Source organism: Camarhynchus parvulus, chromosome 27 (assembly GCF_901933205.1).
Source record: "Camarhynchus parvulus chromosome 27, STF_HiC, whole genome shotgun sequence".
NCBI classification, from domain to species: domain Eukaryota; kingdom Metazoa; phylum Chordata; class Aves; order Passeriformes; family Thraupidae; genus Camarhynchus; species Camarhynchus parvulus.
The window spans coordinates 5344877-5360863 of NC_044597.1; the positions used below are offsets into that span (position 1 = coordinate 5344877).

The 15987-nt window shown below is 62.4% G+C and overlaps 1 protein-coding gene across 1 annotated transcript; it reads right to left on the bottom strand.

Moving 5' to 3' along the window:
* Positions 1 to 2879: 2879 nt before the first annotated feature.
* NFE2L1 (nuclear factor, erythroid 2 like 1) lies at positions 2880 to 12187 on the bottom strand. The gene is given in 7 exon segments (XM_030966061.1): positions 2880 to 3075; positions 3077 to 4357; positions 4889 to 5050; positions 5609 to 5698; positions 6219 to 6434; positions 11736 to 12107; positions 12110 to 12187. Coding segments are annotated over 7 exon segments (2250 nt in total). The 3' UTR covers positions 2880 to 3024.
* Between the last annotated feature and the right edge of the window lie 3800 nt (positions 12188 to 15987).

Genomic DNA, 15987 nt, shown 5'->3' on the forward strand with positions numbered 1-15987 from the left:
GATGGTTCCTGGAGGAGGATGATGGTTCCTGGAGGAAGATGATGGTTCCTGGAGGAGGATGATGGTTCCTGGAGGAGGATGATGGTTCCTGGAGGAGGATGATGATGCCTGGAGGATGATGATGGTTCCTGGAGGAAGATGACGGCTCCCGGAGGAAGAGGATGGATCCCAGGAGGAGCAGTGGTTCCTGGAGGAGGAGATCATGCCTGGGGAAGATGATGGATCCCTGGAGGACCACGACCGTCCTTGGAGGAAGATGACCGGGGCCACCTGCAGGAGGAATGATGCCTGGAGGATGATGATGGTTCCTGGAGGCAGATGGAGGCCTCCGAGGAAGAGGATGGATCCCTTGCGCTTCTCCTCCTCCTCCTCCTCCTTTTCCTTCTTCTTCTTCTCCTCCTCCTCCTTTTCCTTCTTCTTCTTCTCCTCCTCCTCCTTTTCCTGCTCCTCCTCCTCCTCCTTTTCCTTCTTCTTTTTCTCCTCCTCCTCCTTTTCCTTCTCCTCCTTCTCCTCCTTTTCCTTCTCCTCCTCCTTCTCCTTTTCCTTCTTCTCCTTTTCCTTCTTCTCCTTTTCCTTCTTCTCCTCCTTCTCCTTCTTTTCCTTCTTCTCCTTTTCCTTCTTCTCCTTTTCCTTCTTCTTCTCCTCTTCCTTCTTCTTCTCCTTTTTTTCTCCTTTTCCTTTTTTCTTCTTCTCCTTCTTCTTCTCCTTTTCCTTCTTCACCTTTTCCTTCTTCTTTTTTTCTCCTTTTCCTTTCTTCTCCTTTTCCTCTTTCTCCTTTTCCTTCTTCTCCTTTTTTTCTCCTTTTCCTTTTTTCTCCTTTTCTTCTCCTTTTCCTTCTTCTCCTTTTCCTCCTTCTCCTTTTTCTCCTTCTCCTTTTCCTTCTTCTTTTTTTCTCCTTTTCCTTTTTTCTTCTTTTCCTTCTTCTTCTCCTTTTTTTCTCCTTTTCCTTTTTTCTTCTTTTCCTTCTCCTTCTCCTTTTCCTTCTTCTCCTTTTTTTCTCCTTTTCCTTTTTTCTTCTTTTCTTCTTCTTCTCCTTTTTTTCTCCTTTTCCTTTCTTCCCCTTTCTCTTCCTCCTCCTCCTCCATCCCCCGCAGGGCAGGAACAGCTCCCTCTCACCCAAGCTGCAGTGACGGCAGAAAATCCCCAAATTCCCAAATTCCACCCCGAACCCCCTCAAATCCCAAACAAAACCCCTGGAGCCGAGGCTGGTACAGTGAATAAGCCGTTTTTATTTTTTTGTCCTGTGCTCACAACAATCTCTCTTCTCTCCCTGACAGGTCACAGATCATTCAAATCAAAAAAAAGTTTCTAAGAGGAAACAAAAAGAAATAATTTAGCCACACGCACAGGGCTCTCTCTCCATTCCAACCTCCCCACATCCCAACTTGTGCTTCATTCCCGGGAGGCCGCAGGGGCTCGGGGCTCCCGCCGGCCCATCCCAGCTCCAAGCATTCCCAAAAGATCCCGGAAAACATTCCCACAAACCCACACACATCTTGCCAGCCTTCCCTGCTGCTTTCCCGGGTGGCAGCACCACCCTGGGATCCTCCCCGGATCCCGTGCACAGGACTGGCTCGGAAAAGCCGTTATTTTTATTTTATTTATTATTTTTTTAAGCATTTTTTTTTTTTTTTTTTTTTTTTTTTAATTTCTATTTTTTTTTTTGGTTGCTGGTAAAGTCAGAACACTCCCAGCTGTGCTATATGGAAATACAGCTCTAGGATGGTCTCCGAGGTGTGGAGACCTGACAGTGATCAAGGCACTACCCCCACCCCCCTCCTGAAAAACAAAGGAAGTCAGACCAACACCTCTAGGGACAGAAGAGAATCCTATAATGTGATCACACGGTTACACGGAATCTTTATGGCAAAGAGAACATTGAGCAGCTTTGAACGTTCGGGCTTCTCCTTTTTTTTTTTTTTGGCTTTTTTTTTACTTTTTTTTTTTTGTAATTTTTTTTTAGGTTTTTTTGTTTGTTTGTTTGTTTGTTTGGGTTTTTTTTACTCAACACAAGCACTTCTAGACCCTAAAAGGGGCAGGAAAAAGTCAAGGCTGGAACGCCCAGAAACCCAAGCGTGGTTATGGGACGGGGACCTGCAGCTGTTGAATGCTCGAGGGGACAGCCCAAGGCCGGGGCTGAGGTTGGCATCGGGGTCCCAGCGCTCCCCTTGTGCTGTTCCTGACCCAAAATTCCTTCCCAGGAGAAGCTCGGGAAGGGATCCCGCTGCTCCCTCCTTCCCCGCCCCAAAGCTCTGCGGGATCCTCCCGGCGTGGATTCCTTGCCCTTTCCCCCGGCTCTGAGCGTCCTCAGGTGGGAAAGGGTTAACGGGAGTCGGCCCCGGCTCTGCTCCTCCTCGGGCTGGAAAGGGTTAATGGAAGTCACGCCGCTTTTTGTGTCTCTCCACGTGCGCCCTGGTCTGATCTCCATCGAGGAAGGAGAAATCTGGAATATCTCACACACACCGATGGCAAAAACGGGGTCGGGATGAAAGGAAAAAAGGGAAAAAAAAACCAAAAAAGAACCAAAAGAAAAAAAAAAAAAAGAGGGGAAAAAAAATAAAAAACAACCAACTACCTGAAATCACAGAACTTTGGAAGTTCAGAAAAACATCTCTCCTATAACTTGGTTTGAAGTCCATTCTCTTAAATCTCTTTTTTTTTCTTTTTTTTTGTTTTTTTTTTTTCTCTTACTTAAAGCCAGTTCCTAACAGTAGTTTTGTTTTTGTTTTTTTTGTGGGATTTTTTTTTTTGTGGTTTTTTTTTTTTGTTTTATCCACCTCGTGCCAACCTCCCCAGCAGCGATGCCAGCTCGGCCCTGCTCTCCCAGCACCCGGGGGTGGCCGGTGGCAGCTGGGCTGGGCTGGGCGCCGTGCCCCGCTCGGGGCCGGCCGCTGCCGCAGAGTCCCCGGCGCCGCCCGGCGCGCGCGGCTCCAGGAGACAGAGTCGGATAAGAAGGCATCAAAGTTCCCTCCGCAGCGCTTCCAGGCTCGGCCCTCACGCCAGCTCTCCCTTCCGCCGCCACCGTCACTTCCTCCTGTCCTTCTGCTTGCGCTCCGGGCGGCGCTGGCTGCGGCTTCGGCGCGCTGGCGCGCAGCGGGATCAGCAGCACGCTGCCGTCGCTGCCGTACTGCAGCGCGTAGCGGCTCGGCGAGTAGGGCCGGCCCTGCTCGTCCCGCAGCCGCCCGAACACCTCCTGGTACAGGCTCTGCACCTTCTGCTTCATCTGCCGGATGGACTTGAGGAACTCCACCTTCTCCCTGAGCAGTTTGGACTTGTCGCGCTGCAGCTCCTCCACGTCGCGCTCCAGGTTGAGGATGGTGTCCAGCTTCCTCTTGCGGCAGTTCTGCGCGGCCATCTTGTTCTTGCCGCGCCGGCGGATGTCGCGGATGAGGCTGAGCTGGGCCTCGCTCAGCTGGTACTTGGACAGGAGCTCGTTGAACTCCTCCACGGGCAGGTTGATGATCTTGTCGTTGGTGAAGGGGATCTTCATGGCCCTGGCGCGGTGCTCGTCGCGGCTCAGCTGCTTGTCCAGCAGCTCGGACGGTTTCTCCTTGCCGCTCTTCTTGCCGGCGCCGGGCGCTTTGGGCTCCTCGGGGTCGAGGGCGCCCGGGGCCATGTTGTAGGTGTGGTTGTGGCCCACGTGCTCCAGGTAAGGCAGGTAATGGAGCTGCGCCGGGTCCTGGTAGCTCATGCGGCAGAACTTGCTGTACTCTGGCTGGTAGCCAACCGCCCCTTCCGCTTCCTCAAAGTCCACGTTCTCCGAGTCCGAGCTGTAGCCCACGGCGCCTTCCTCGGAAAACGAGGAGGAGGAGGAGGACGAAGAGGAAGAGGACGACGAGGACGAGGCTTCGGAGCTGCTCAGGGACGCGGGGCTGTGGCCAGAATCCAGGGAAAGACCTGAGTCGGAATCGAACTCCTCCTCCAGCTGCGAGGCCTGCACGGGGTTGAAGCCCTCCTCGATGGCCAAGTCCATCAGGCTGATCTCATCCAGCATGGCCTCGTCCAGCAGCCCTCCCAGGGGGTCGGGCAGCTCGGGCCCGGCCGTCTCGTTGGCCGTGCCGTTCATCTGGGGCGGGAAGAAGATCCCGCTCAGGTTGGTGGAGCCGAAGGTGCTGTTGAGGCCGGTGGAGTTGTCGGGCGCCAGCTGCAGCAGGGCCGAGCCGCCCGCCACGGAGGGGCTCTCCATGTCCGAGCTGAAGAGGGAGAAGTCCTGGGAGCAGCTGCCCAGCGAGGCCTGATGCAGGCTGACGTTCTGGTTGATGGGCGTGCCGGGGGCCAGGCTGTAGTTGGACGCCAGGAGGTCCCCGCCGGTGCCGCCGTAGAGGCTCTCGGCGCCCGTGCTGTTCACCTCCATGGCCTGCAAGAGACGCGGCACGGCTCGGCCAGGAGCCCCGGGGCCAAGGGCGCCGCCACATCCCACCCAGGAGCTCGCAGGTGGCATGGGGGGTGGCACAGGGACGGCACAGGGACGGCACGGGGACGGCACGGGGATGGCACGGGGAGATGGCACGGGGATGGCACGGGGATGGCACGGGGAGATGGCACAAGGATGGCACAAGGATGGCACAGGGGATGGCACAGGGATGGCACAGGGATGGCACAGGGGATGGCACAGGGATGGCACAGGGATGGCACAGGGGATGGCACAGGGGATGGCACAGGGGATGGCACAGGGACGGCACAGGGACGGCACAGGGGATGGCACAGGGGATGGCACAGGGGATGGCACAGGGGATGGCACAGGGGATGGCACAGGGGATGGCACAAGGATGGCACAAGGATAGCACAAGGATGGCACAAGGATGGCACAGTGCCACCGCAGCGTCACCACCAGGACCAGAATTGACACCTGGAGGGACGAGGCCCGTGCCACCGTCGCGGGGCTCACCTGCATCTCCATGATGGACATCAGGTCCTGCCACTGCTGCTCCAGGTCGAAGGGCGACTCGGTGTCGGCCAGCAGCGGGGACAGCAGGCTGGGGGGGCCGCCCGGGGCCCGGCTCTGCCCGGGCACGGCCTCGCTCAGGGCGGAGACATCGGCAGCTGGGAACTGAGCACGCCGGGGAGTCAGGGCTGGCACCGCGGGGATGAGCAGGGACACGCGGGGATGGACACCCGGGGATGGACACTCGGGGATGGACACTCGGGGATGGACACCCGGGGATGCACACGGGGATGGACACCCGGGGATGGACACCCGGGGATGGACACTTGGGGACACACAGGGATTTTCAGGGATGTTCAGGGATGCTCAGGGATGTTCAGGGATGCACAGGGATTGATGCTCGGGGATGAGCAGGGACACTTGGGGATGCTCAGGGATGGACACTCAGGAACATTCAGGGATTCTCAGGGATGCTCAGGGATTCTCTGGGACATCCAGAGATGGATGCTCAGGGATGGATGCTCAGGGATGCAGCCACCCCCCAGCCCAGCGCCCTTCCCGCCCTCTTTGCCGTGAACTAACGAGGAGCAAAGCCAGGAGGTTTTAATTAGCCACAGCCCCCCCTCCCCGCGTGGAGCCTCCTGGAGCAGCCAAACCCGATTTGCTGCTGCGGGAGAAGCACGGGAGGCAGGCAGAGCCTGGGGCCCCGGCCCGTGGGCTCACCTCGGAATTGTCCCCGAAGGGGAAGGTGGCCTCCAGCAGCCTAAGGCACTCCTCCAGGGACAGCGCTGTCTGATCCTCCGCTCCAGGCACCTGGGGGACGGCAAACACACGCCATGGCAGCCGCGGGCTGAGCGAGCTGCTGCTGAGGAGGAACCAGCTCCCTTCCAGCAGGGCTGGATCGCAGCGCATCCAAAAAGAGCCAGAGCCCCACCCAGTGCTCCTGTGCTGGCTCCATCCTCCCGCTCGCTTCGGGGCTACGGGAGAGCGCCAGCGCCGCCGCTGCCGGCCAGCCGGCTGTCCCTGCTGTCCCTGCTGCCCCTGCTGCCCCTGCTGTCCCTGCTGCCCCTGCTGTCCCTGCTGTCCCTGCTGCCCCTGCTGTCCCTGCTGTCCCTGCTGTCCCTGCTGCCCCTGCTGTCCCTGCTGCCCCTGCTGTCCCTGCTGCCCCTCCGGCCAGGGGGACTCTGCAGTTGCCCACGGGGACACGGCCCTGCCCAAATCCTGCTGCCCTCCTGGGCGAGCCCTGCTGGAGCTGGAGCTGGAGCAGCCCCCGCAGCGGCAGAGCCGCAGGGCCCCGGAGCGCAGCCCCAGCCCGGCCGGCCCGGGGCGTTACCTGCGCAGGGAAACTCTCCCCGGTCTCTCCATCAACTAGCGGGATTCTATCCAAGACCTCCTGCCCTGCACTCCTCCAGCTGTCCCCGCGCTCCCTCCCATCGCTCAGCTCTTTGTCCACTTCGCTCTCTTTCTGACGGTGGCTGTAGTCAAAAATCTCTCGCCCAGCGCCGAGATCAATATCCTGTCTCCACAGGATGTCAATCAAATCGATGTCCTGCAAGACAGACCACATTTCCTTCAGCCCGCTGGCCTGTGCTGGGGGGGTCCCCGCCCGGCGGCCCCTCCCCAGGGCCCCCCGCCCGTCCCGCAGCCCACCCGCCCGGGCGCCCCTGGGCCGCCGGGGCTCGGGAGCGGCGCGGCCCGGCCGGGAGCGGCTCTGCGGGCTCCGCATGGCCGGCGCTGCCCTGCCCGCCGCCCATGGCCGCCCGCCCGCCGCCGGGGAGGCGGCGGGGGCCGCCGGGCCCGCGTCGCGGCGGTGGCTGCGCCGTGCCCGCCTTGCATCAGCCCGTGGTGCCATCCCGGCCATTTGCATAAGGGGTGGGGTGGCAGGAAAATCCCCGCATTCCCACCCACCTGATGCAACTTGAGCCGCCGCCGCTCCGCCGGGCCCCGGCCCGCTCCCCGCCGGCACCGGGCTGCCCGCAGCCCCCGGGCTCCCCCGCAGCCCCCCGCTCCTCGGGGCGGCCCCGGTACCTTTCTCATGTCCCCAGCTGCCGCCCGGGCCGCGGCGCACGCCGATCATGGTCCCCGGGGGAGGAAGAGGAGGAGGAGGCGGCGGCGGGGCGGGCTGGCCGGGGCGCGGCGCCGCGCACGCATCGCCGGCCGGGGCGGCGGCGGCAGCGGCGGGGGAGCCGCGCTCGCTCCGCCCCACCGGCCACAGGTGCCCGCGCGGCCCCGCTGCGGCGGCAGCGGCCGCCCCCGCCCCCGGTGCGGAGGATGCTGCTGTGGCTGCGGCGGCGGCCCCCGGGCGGGCGGCGGGGCCGGGAGGCTCGGCGGGGCCGGGAGGGGCTCGGGAGGGACCGGGAGGGGCTCGGCGGGGCCGCCCCCCCACCTCCCCCGCCGTTCCCGGCTGCGGCGGCCGCCAAGCCCCGCCCCCTCCGCAAGGCCACGCCCTCTCCCCGCCGGGATGCGGCTCTCCCGGACCACGCCCCTCCGCCGATGGCCCCGCCCCACCCCGGGCGGTGGCCACGACCAATCAGCGCCAACGGGGCCGCCGCCCTGGCCAATCAGTGCCGGCGGGGGCCGCCCGCTCAGCCAATCAGCGCCCGCCCGGCGCCCACCGGGCCGCGCCCCCGCCCTGGCGCAGCGGGGCCGCCCCCGGCCCCGCCCGCACCGCACCGGGAATGGGGAATGGGGGCGGGGAACACCGGGACCCCCGGCCCGGAGCCCGCACGGCCCGGGGTCACCTTGGGCCCGGCCCCCGGGACAGCCCGGCCCGCAGGGCGCGACCCCCGGCGCGCCCCCTCCCCTCCTCCCCCGGTGCTCCTCGGCCCGGGCACGCCCCGGCCCCGGTAACCGCGGCCAAGTGTAAGGAGATCCCCCGGGCGGGGGGGGGACGGCGCGGAGCCCCCGCAGCTCATCACATGCCCCACGTATTTTTATCCTCGTGTTGTGGAAACGGCCCCGGGCACGGAGCCTCCGCCGCCCTCCCCACCCCCAATGCTGCAGAGGGAAGCGCCGGGATTTAATCCCAGCTTTGTCTTTAGCCCCGGCTCGAAATGGGCATTTTTTTATCCGTGGGATAAAAATCAAGTGGATTTCATAATTCCCCTCCCGCCCCGCCCGCTCTCCGGGTGCTGCAACGCCCAAAAAGGGGAAAAAAAAAAAAAAAAAAAAAAAAAAATCCCGCACAGCATTCCCGGAGCGAGTTCCAGCTCTTCCCAAAATTATTTATATCGCCCGTGTTCCCCCGGCAAGGTCGCGCCTGGACCGCGCACAACCCACCGGGAGTCGCAAGGAGCCAGGAAAAGTCACGGGAAAATTCCCAGGGCGGCCCCGGAGCCATCGCAGCCCGGGCCCGCGGGCACGGCCCCGCGGCGCTCCCCGGGGAGCCGGGCGGGGAAATCGCCCCCTGCAACAGCCCCGGAACCAAACTGCGGGGGACGAGGGCGCGGGATGGGGCGAGCGGGATTTCCTGGAGCCCGCGCGCGCTCCGGGAACCGCGGAGAACGGCCCCGGAGGGAGCGGGAGCATCCGGGGTTCTGGGGGAAAGCATGGGAAATACAGCCTGGAGGGGCAGGGATGCGGGAAAATCCGGGATTATGGGGAAATCATGGAAAACAGAGCCTGGAGGGACAGGGATGCGGGAAAATCCGGGATTATGGGGGAAATTATGGGAAACAGAGCCTGGAGGGACAGGGATGGAGGAAAATCCGGGATTATGTGGGAAATCATGGAAAACAGAGCCTGGAGGGACAGGGATGGAGGAAAATCTGGGATTATGGGGAAATCATGGAAAATAGAGCCTGGAGGGACAGGGATGGAGGAAAAACTGGGATTGTGCGGGGATCATGGAAAACAGAGCCCTGGAGGGAGCGGGGATCCTGTCTGGCACGGTTTTGGGGGAAATAGTGGAAAACGGAGCCTTGAGAGTGAGCAGGGATGGAGGAAAAGCCGGGATCAGGGGGAAATAATGGAAAACAGAGCCCTCCTGTCCGGCGAGCTTTTGGGGGAAATCACGAAGAACAGAGCCTTGAGAACACGTAGGGATGCAGGAAAAGCCGGGATCGGGGGGGAATGGAGGAAAACGGAGCCCCGAGGATGAGCAGGGATGCGGGAAGGGCTGGGATCCCCCTGATTCCCAGCCCGGGTTCCACTGCCAGCACAGCCAGGCCCGGGGAGGCCGCTGGAAACGGCGGCTCCCGGCCTCTCTGTGCCCGAAATCCCCAAATCTGAGCCCGGTTTCACTGCCTGGGGAGGGAGGCAGCTCCCGGCCTCTCTGTGCCCGAAATTCCCAAATCTGAGCCCGGTTTTGCTGCCCTGGGAGGGAGGCTGCGGCCTCCTGTGCCCGAAATCCCAAATCTGCGTTTCACTGCCTGGGGAGGGAGGCAGCTCCCGGCCTCTCTGTGCCCGAAATCCCCAAATCTGAGCCCGGTTTCACTGCCTGGGGAGGGAGGCAGCTCCCGGCCTCTCTGTGCCCAAATTCCCTCAAATCTGAGCCCGGTTTCACTGCCTGGGGAGGGAGGCAGCTCCCGGCCTCTCTGTGCCCGAATTCCCCCAAAATCTGAGCCCGGTTTCGCTGCCCTGGGAGGCTTTTGGAAAAGGGCAGCTCCCGGCCTCTCTGTGCCCCTAAAATCCCCCAAATCCGGCCCCGGTTTCCCTTCCCAACGCTCCCCAGAGGCAGGAATCCCCAGCTGGGGAAGGGCGCTGCAGCCTCCCAGCAGTGACCTTGCCCAAGGATCCTCCCGATGCCACTCCCGGGGCTGGGAACGCCTCCCCGGGCAAGGCCAGGGGGCAGCACCAGGGGGATGCCCGGCTGCGTGCCCCGTGTCCCTGTGGCAGCCCAGAGCGGGGCTTTCCCCGGAACAGGCCGGGATGGCACTCCCAGGGGCTGCCCCATCAGCTCCAGCTCTGGCCCTGCAGCGCTCCCCGCACAGCTGCTCCCACAGCCCGGCCCTGATCCCGATCCCGATCCTGGCCCCAATCCCGGCCCTGATCCCTGCTGCAGCACACGCCAGCGGCTCCCGGGGCCCTGCTGGGAGGGCAGAGCCTCGCTGGAAGGGCCTGGGGACGTGGATCAGGACTGACAGCCCATTCCACAGCCCTGGAAGGACCTGGGGACGTGGATCAGCACTGACAGCCCATTCCACAGCCCTGGAAGGACCTGGGGACGTGGATCAGCACTGGGACCCCAATCCACAATCCTGGAAGGACCTGGGGACGTGGATCAGCATTGACACCCTATTCCATAAAGCTGGAAGGACCCAAGGCCATGGATCAGCACTGAGACCCCGTTTAACACCACTGGAAGGACCCAAGGCTGGGAATTACCACTGACACCCTATTGCTTGACCCTGGAAGGACCCAAGGCCATGGATCAGCACTGACAGCCCCATTCCACAATCCTGGAAGGGCCTGGGGACGTGGATCAGGACTGACACCCTATTCCATAAAGCTGGAAGGACCCAAGGCCATGGATCAGCACTGAGACCCCAATTCCACAGCCCTGGAAGGACCCAAGGCTATGGATCACCACTGACACCTCGATTCCACAGCCCTGAAAGGACCTGAGGGCACGGATCAGCCCTGACACCCTGATTCCACAGCCCTGGAAGGACCTGGTGACATGGATCAGCACTGACACTCCCATTCCACAGCCCTGGAAGGACCCGAGGGCACGGATCAGCCCCAGGCCCCAGGGAAGCCAGGATGTGCCGTGACCGAGGCAGCCGTGCCACAACCACAGCAGCAGCTCCCGGGGCCTGCGATCACATCCCAGCCTTCCCAAAGGTCAGGGAAAGCAGGAAAACCAAACCCAGCCCAGCCCAGCCGGATGGGGAGGGAAACTGAGCGAGGAAAGGAATTCTGGGCAGGAAAAGTGAGCGAGGAAAGGAATTCTGGGCAGGAAAAGTGAGCGAGGAAAGGAACTCTGAAGAGGAAAAGTGAGTGAGGAACTGAATTCTGGGGAGAGAAAGTGAGCAAGGAAGGGAATTCTGGGCAGGAAAAGTGAGCAAGGAAGGGAATTCTGGGCAGGAAAAGTGAGCGAGGAAAGGAACTCTGAAGAGGAAAAGTGAGTGAGGAACTGAATTCTGGGGAGAGAAAGTGAGCAAGGAAGGGAATTCTGGGCAGGAAAAGTGAGCGAGGAAAGGAATTCTGGGCAGGAAAAGTGAGCAAGGAAAGGAACTCTGAAGAGGAAAAGTGAGTGAGGAACTGAATTCTGGGGAGAGAAAGTGAGGGAGGAACTGAATTCTGGGGAGGAAATCTGAGTGAGGAACTGGCTCCTGGAGAGGAAAACTGAGTGAAGAATGGAATTCTGGGGAGGAAAACAGAGTGAGGAAATGAATTTTGGGAAGGAAAACTGAGTGAGGAACTGGATTTTGGGGAGGAAAACTGGGTGAGGAAAGGAATTTTGGGGAGGAAAACAGAGTGAGGAACTGGATTTTGGGGAGGAAAACAGAGTGAGGAACTGGATTTTGGGGAGGAGCAGGCTCCTGGGGAGGAACGCTGAGGGAGGAGCAGGCTCCTGGCCGGGCTCCAGCCCAGCAGCCCAACCACCTGCTCCACACCTGGGCCAGGGCTCTTTCCCAACAGCGCTGTTTATGTCCCAGCTGGATTGCTCCTCGCTTTCCCAATCCCCAGAGTCACGAGGGGCCCCAGCTCCTTCCCCCTCCTTTCCCTGCTCCTCCGCAGCCAGAGCAGGGCAGGCAAAAAGGGAAAACCAGCCCGGAATTGCCCCGGGAGCGCTGAAACCGAGCCCAGCTCCCGCATTGCGCCATCCCCGAGTGCCAAACGCGCCGACACCCAAACTGAGCCCAACCCTTCCCCGAACCCGCCCCAAACCCCCCGTGTCTCCTACCTCCTTGGTGAGATCCCCGTTGGCGGGCGCTGCCACGGCTCCCAGGTCCTCCAGCTCCTCCCCAAAGCCCTGCTCGGCCCCGGGGTCCCTGTCGGCGCCGGCGCCGCCGTCCTGCGGCCCCTCGGGCTCGCGGTGCACCAGCCAGGCGCTGAGCTCCGTGCTGGGCACCTGCAGCCGGTCCAGGGCCCGCACCTGGCTGAGCAGGCGGCGCGCGGAGAAGAAGGAGTCCAGCTCGACGCTCTTGGGGTGGATGCCATAGCCGTGCAGGGTGTTCTGCAGCTGGTGGAACTGGGTCTGCGCGTAGGCCGAGCTGGGGCCCAGGATGATCTCGCGCAGCGGCGGCAGCTGCGAGCTCAGGTAGCTGTCCACGTCCGCACGCGCACGCCGATCAGGCTCAGCAGGATGGTGAACTGGATCAGCCCTTCCGTGAAGTATTTCTTCAGGGAGAGCATCTCTGGGTCGGGAAAAAAATTAAAAAAAAAAAAAAATTTAAAACAAACAAACAAGGATTGAGGTTGGGGATGGAGAGCGAGGAGCCTCCACACACAACAGGTTGGGTGGGTTTGGCTTTGCTCTGCCCCACTTTCAAACAATCATTTCTGCCCTTCAGGGCAGAGCTAAGAACCAAAGTTTAAAGAATGCTCAGAAAGTGTAAAGAACATTCAGAAGGTTTTTAGTTCAACGAGGCTTGGTTGTCCTCTGAAAAGGCAGGAAATTGGTGCGCGGAGAACCGGAGAAAATCAAAGTTTGAAGCCGGGAACTCTCCCCAGCAGCTCCACCCTCGCCTGCCCCTTTGTTTTTACCCCGCGATCCATGTGACTTACTGTCCGAAAACTCCACATGCAGCGACTTTCTGCGCGCCCCCGCAGCTCGCCCCGCTCCGGGACGGGCTCTGCTCCTTCCAGCAGCTCCTCCTTCCCCTCCTTCTCCTCTTCTGCTCCCGACGCTTTCTGCAGGAGCCTTTTATGAGTCAAAGGTCCCGAGCATGGGCCGGTCCAAAGACTCCAACGCTCCCGGCCGCGATTTCATCAGCAGCTGAAATGTAACCAGAGAGCAAACACGGTAACACCGGGGCACCACCCTGCCCGCACAGCGCCTGCCCCCGGCCACCACCGGGGCGTTTCGCCGCCATTCCCGATTCTGCTGCCCCGGCCGAGTTACCTTCGGCGACAGCACCGGCCGCGCTCCCCCTGCCCGAGCTATTCTTAGGCGGGCGCGTCAATTCCCGCTGCCCGCAGGAATCCGGCCGCCCGTCCCCGCTCGGCCCCGCTCCCGCCGGGCCGGGGCTGTTCCATGGAACACCGGCCACGCTCCCGGGCCCGCCCCCGCCGCCCCCAGCGCGCGGCGGCTCCCGCGGAGCTGGGGGCTCCCGAGCTTGGGGGGTGCCCGGTTCTGGGGGGATCCCCGGTTTTGGGGGGATCCCCGGTTTTGGGGGGATTCCCCGGTTTTGGGGGTCCCCGGTTCTGTGGGGGATTCCCCGATTCTGGGGGGGATTCCCCGATTCTGGGGGGGTTCCCCGGTTTTGGGGGGGTTCCCCGGTTTGGGGGGTTCCCCGGTTTTGGGGGTGCCCGGTTTTGGGGGATTCCCCGGTTTTGGGGAGGATCCCCGGTTTTGGGGGGGTTCCCCGGTTTTGGGGGTTGCCCGGTTCTGGGGGGTTCCCCGGTTTTGGGGAGGATCCCCGGTTTTGGGGGGGTTCCCCGGCGGGCCCCACGTGCGCTCCCCGTTCCCGGGGCCCTTTAAGGCCCCACGTGACCTCACACCCCCCCCCGCTCCGGCGCGGCCACGTGACCCCGCCCCACCCGCGCGCGCGCTCCCGCGGCCTCGCCGTCCCCCTCAGCGCCGCCCGCCCCGCCCCGCCCCGCGCGCGCCGCCGCCGCCGCCACCACCCGCACGCCACCACCGCCACCCCTGCACCCTCCGCTGCCACAGATTCCGCCCCCGCCGGTACCCGCCGGGCTCCGCCGCCGCTCCGGCCCCGCTGCCGCCGCCGCTCCCGCTCCCCGCCCCGGCCCAACCGCCCCCCCGCCCGCCTCGCGCGGCGCCGCCGCCAATCACCGCCCGCCGAGGGCAGGCGGGAGCGAGGCGCGGACCAATGGGAAGCGGGCGGCGAAGAGTTCCTCCCGCCTTCCCGGCGCCGCTTTGATTGGCAGGTGAACTGACCAATAGATCCGCGAGGAGACGCGGGCGGCCCTCGCGCTCAGCGCAGCCAAGCCAATAGGAAATGAGAAACAGACAAGAGCAGCTGTCCCCGCTCTGTGATTGATTGACAGCACACCTAACCAATACCGCGCAAAGCCTTCACTGAATGACAGCGGCGCGAACCAATGAGACGACGCTCAGGATTAGCGCGCTTGAGTGGCAGCGGCGCGCACCAATCGTTGCGGGGCTGTGGCACCGCCCCTTCGCCCCGCAGCGGTTGCCACGGCAACGGGCGGCCCGGGCCCTGAGCGGGGCGAGGCCGCCATGGCGGGGCCGTGCTGGGCCCGCAGCCCTGGCGGGGCCCGCAGCGCGGCCAGAGCCGCTCCCGAGGCCGCTCCTCAGCCTTGTTCCCCTCGGCACCACCCACAGGCCGCGGGTATGGAGGCAGATGTGGGGGGTCACGGCCCCGGTGTTAGTGACTGCTGGGTGCCAGCAGGTGAGGGCCAGGCTGGGGCCCTTCCCAACCACCTCAAAAATCTGCTCCGGGCCAGGATCTGTGGGAAAAGAGGTGGAAAAGCGCTGCTGGCATCAGGCCCTGCCCTTCCCTTTCCGCTCCAGGGTCATCAACCCCTAACCCAGCCTGCAGCCCCGTAACCTAATTAAACATCCGCAGGGCAGGGTTCAAACCCGCGGCGGGTCGTTCACCCCTTCCCGCAGGGATCCCTGTGGGATTCCTGCCCTTCCCACATGGATCCATTTGGGATTCCTGCTCCATTTGGGATTCCTGTCCCTTCTCCCCATCCCACACAGATCCCCGTGGGATTCCTGCCCATCCCAGCTCCGTGTAGGATTCCTGCCCCTTCTCCCCATCCCACACGGATCCATTCAGGATTTCTGCCCATCCCTGCTCCATTTGGGATTCCTCTCCCTTCACCCCTTCCCATGTGGATCCCTGTGGGATCCCTGCCCCTTCTCCCCTCTCACATGGATCCATTGGGATCCCTGCCCTTTCCCCTTCCCACACGGATCCCTGTGGGATTCCTGCCCTTCTCCCCTTCCCACACGGATCCATGCAGGATCCCTGCCCATCCCTGCTCCATTTGGGGTTCCTGCCTGTTCTCCCCTTCCCACACAGATCCCTGTGGGATCCCTGCCCCTTCTCCCCTTCCCACAGGGATCCATTTGGGATTCCTGCTCCATTTGGGATTCCTGCCCTTTTTCCCCTTCCCACACGGATCCATTCAGGATCCCTGCTCCCTGTGGGATCCCTGCCCCTTCTCCCCTTCCCCCTGGCTCGCTGTGGGATCCCTGCCCCTCCCCGTGCCCCATTCCAGCCCGGTGCCCGGGCAGCACCACGCCGACCCTGCCGCTCCCGCCCTGCCCCACAAACCGGGCAGCGTGCCGCAGGCGCTGCTTCACCCCGGCGAAAGGAAAACGAACACGGGGAAAGGGAGAGGCTGGCCGGGCGCTCCCGGGCTTCTCCGGGCTCTTTGTGCCCCCCAAACACCTGCAGAGACCCACGGAGGCAAGGGAAGGTGGTCGAGGGGCTGGAAGTGCCCAGATCCCGGAGATTTTGGGTCATGTCCTCCCCAAACCCTGCCTGGTTGGGTTTTGGGGCTGTTTTCCACCCTAAATTCCCCTTGGGATGGATTTTGGGGGTATTTCCCACCCTAAATCCCTCTGGGATGGAGATTTGGGGGTATTGCCCAACCTAAACACCCCCAGGATAGATTTTGGGGGTATTTTCCACCCCAAACCCTCCCTGGTTGGATTTTGGGGGTATTTCCCACCCTAAACCCCCCTGGGATGGAGATTTGGGGGTCTTTCCCACCCCAATCTCTTCCTGGGTTGGATTTTGGGGGTGTTTTCCACCCTAAACCCCTCTGGGATGGAGATTTGGGGGTATTGCCCACCCTAAACCCCCCCCAGTTGGATTTTGGGTTGTTTCCCACCCTAAATTCCCCTTGGGATGGAGATTTTGTGGTGTTTTCCACCCTAAACCCCCCCAGGTTGGGTTTTGGGGGTGTTTCCCACCCTAAACCCCCCCAGGTTGGATTTTGGGGGTGTTTCCCACCCTAAACCCCCCAGGTTGGGTTTTGGGGGTGTTTCCCAC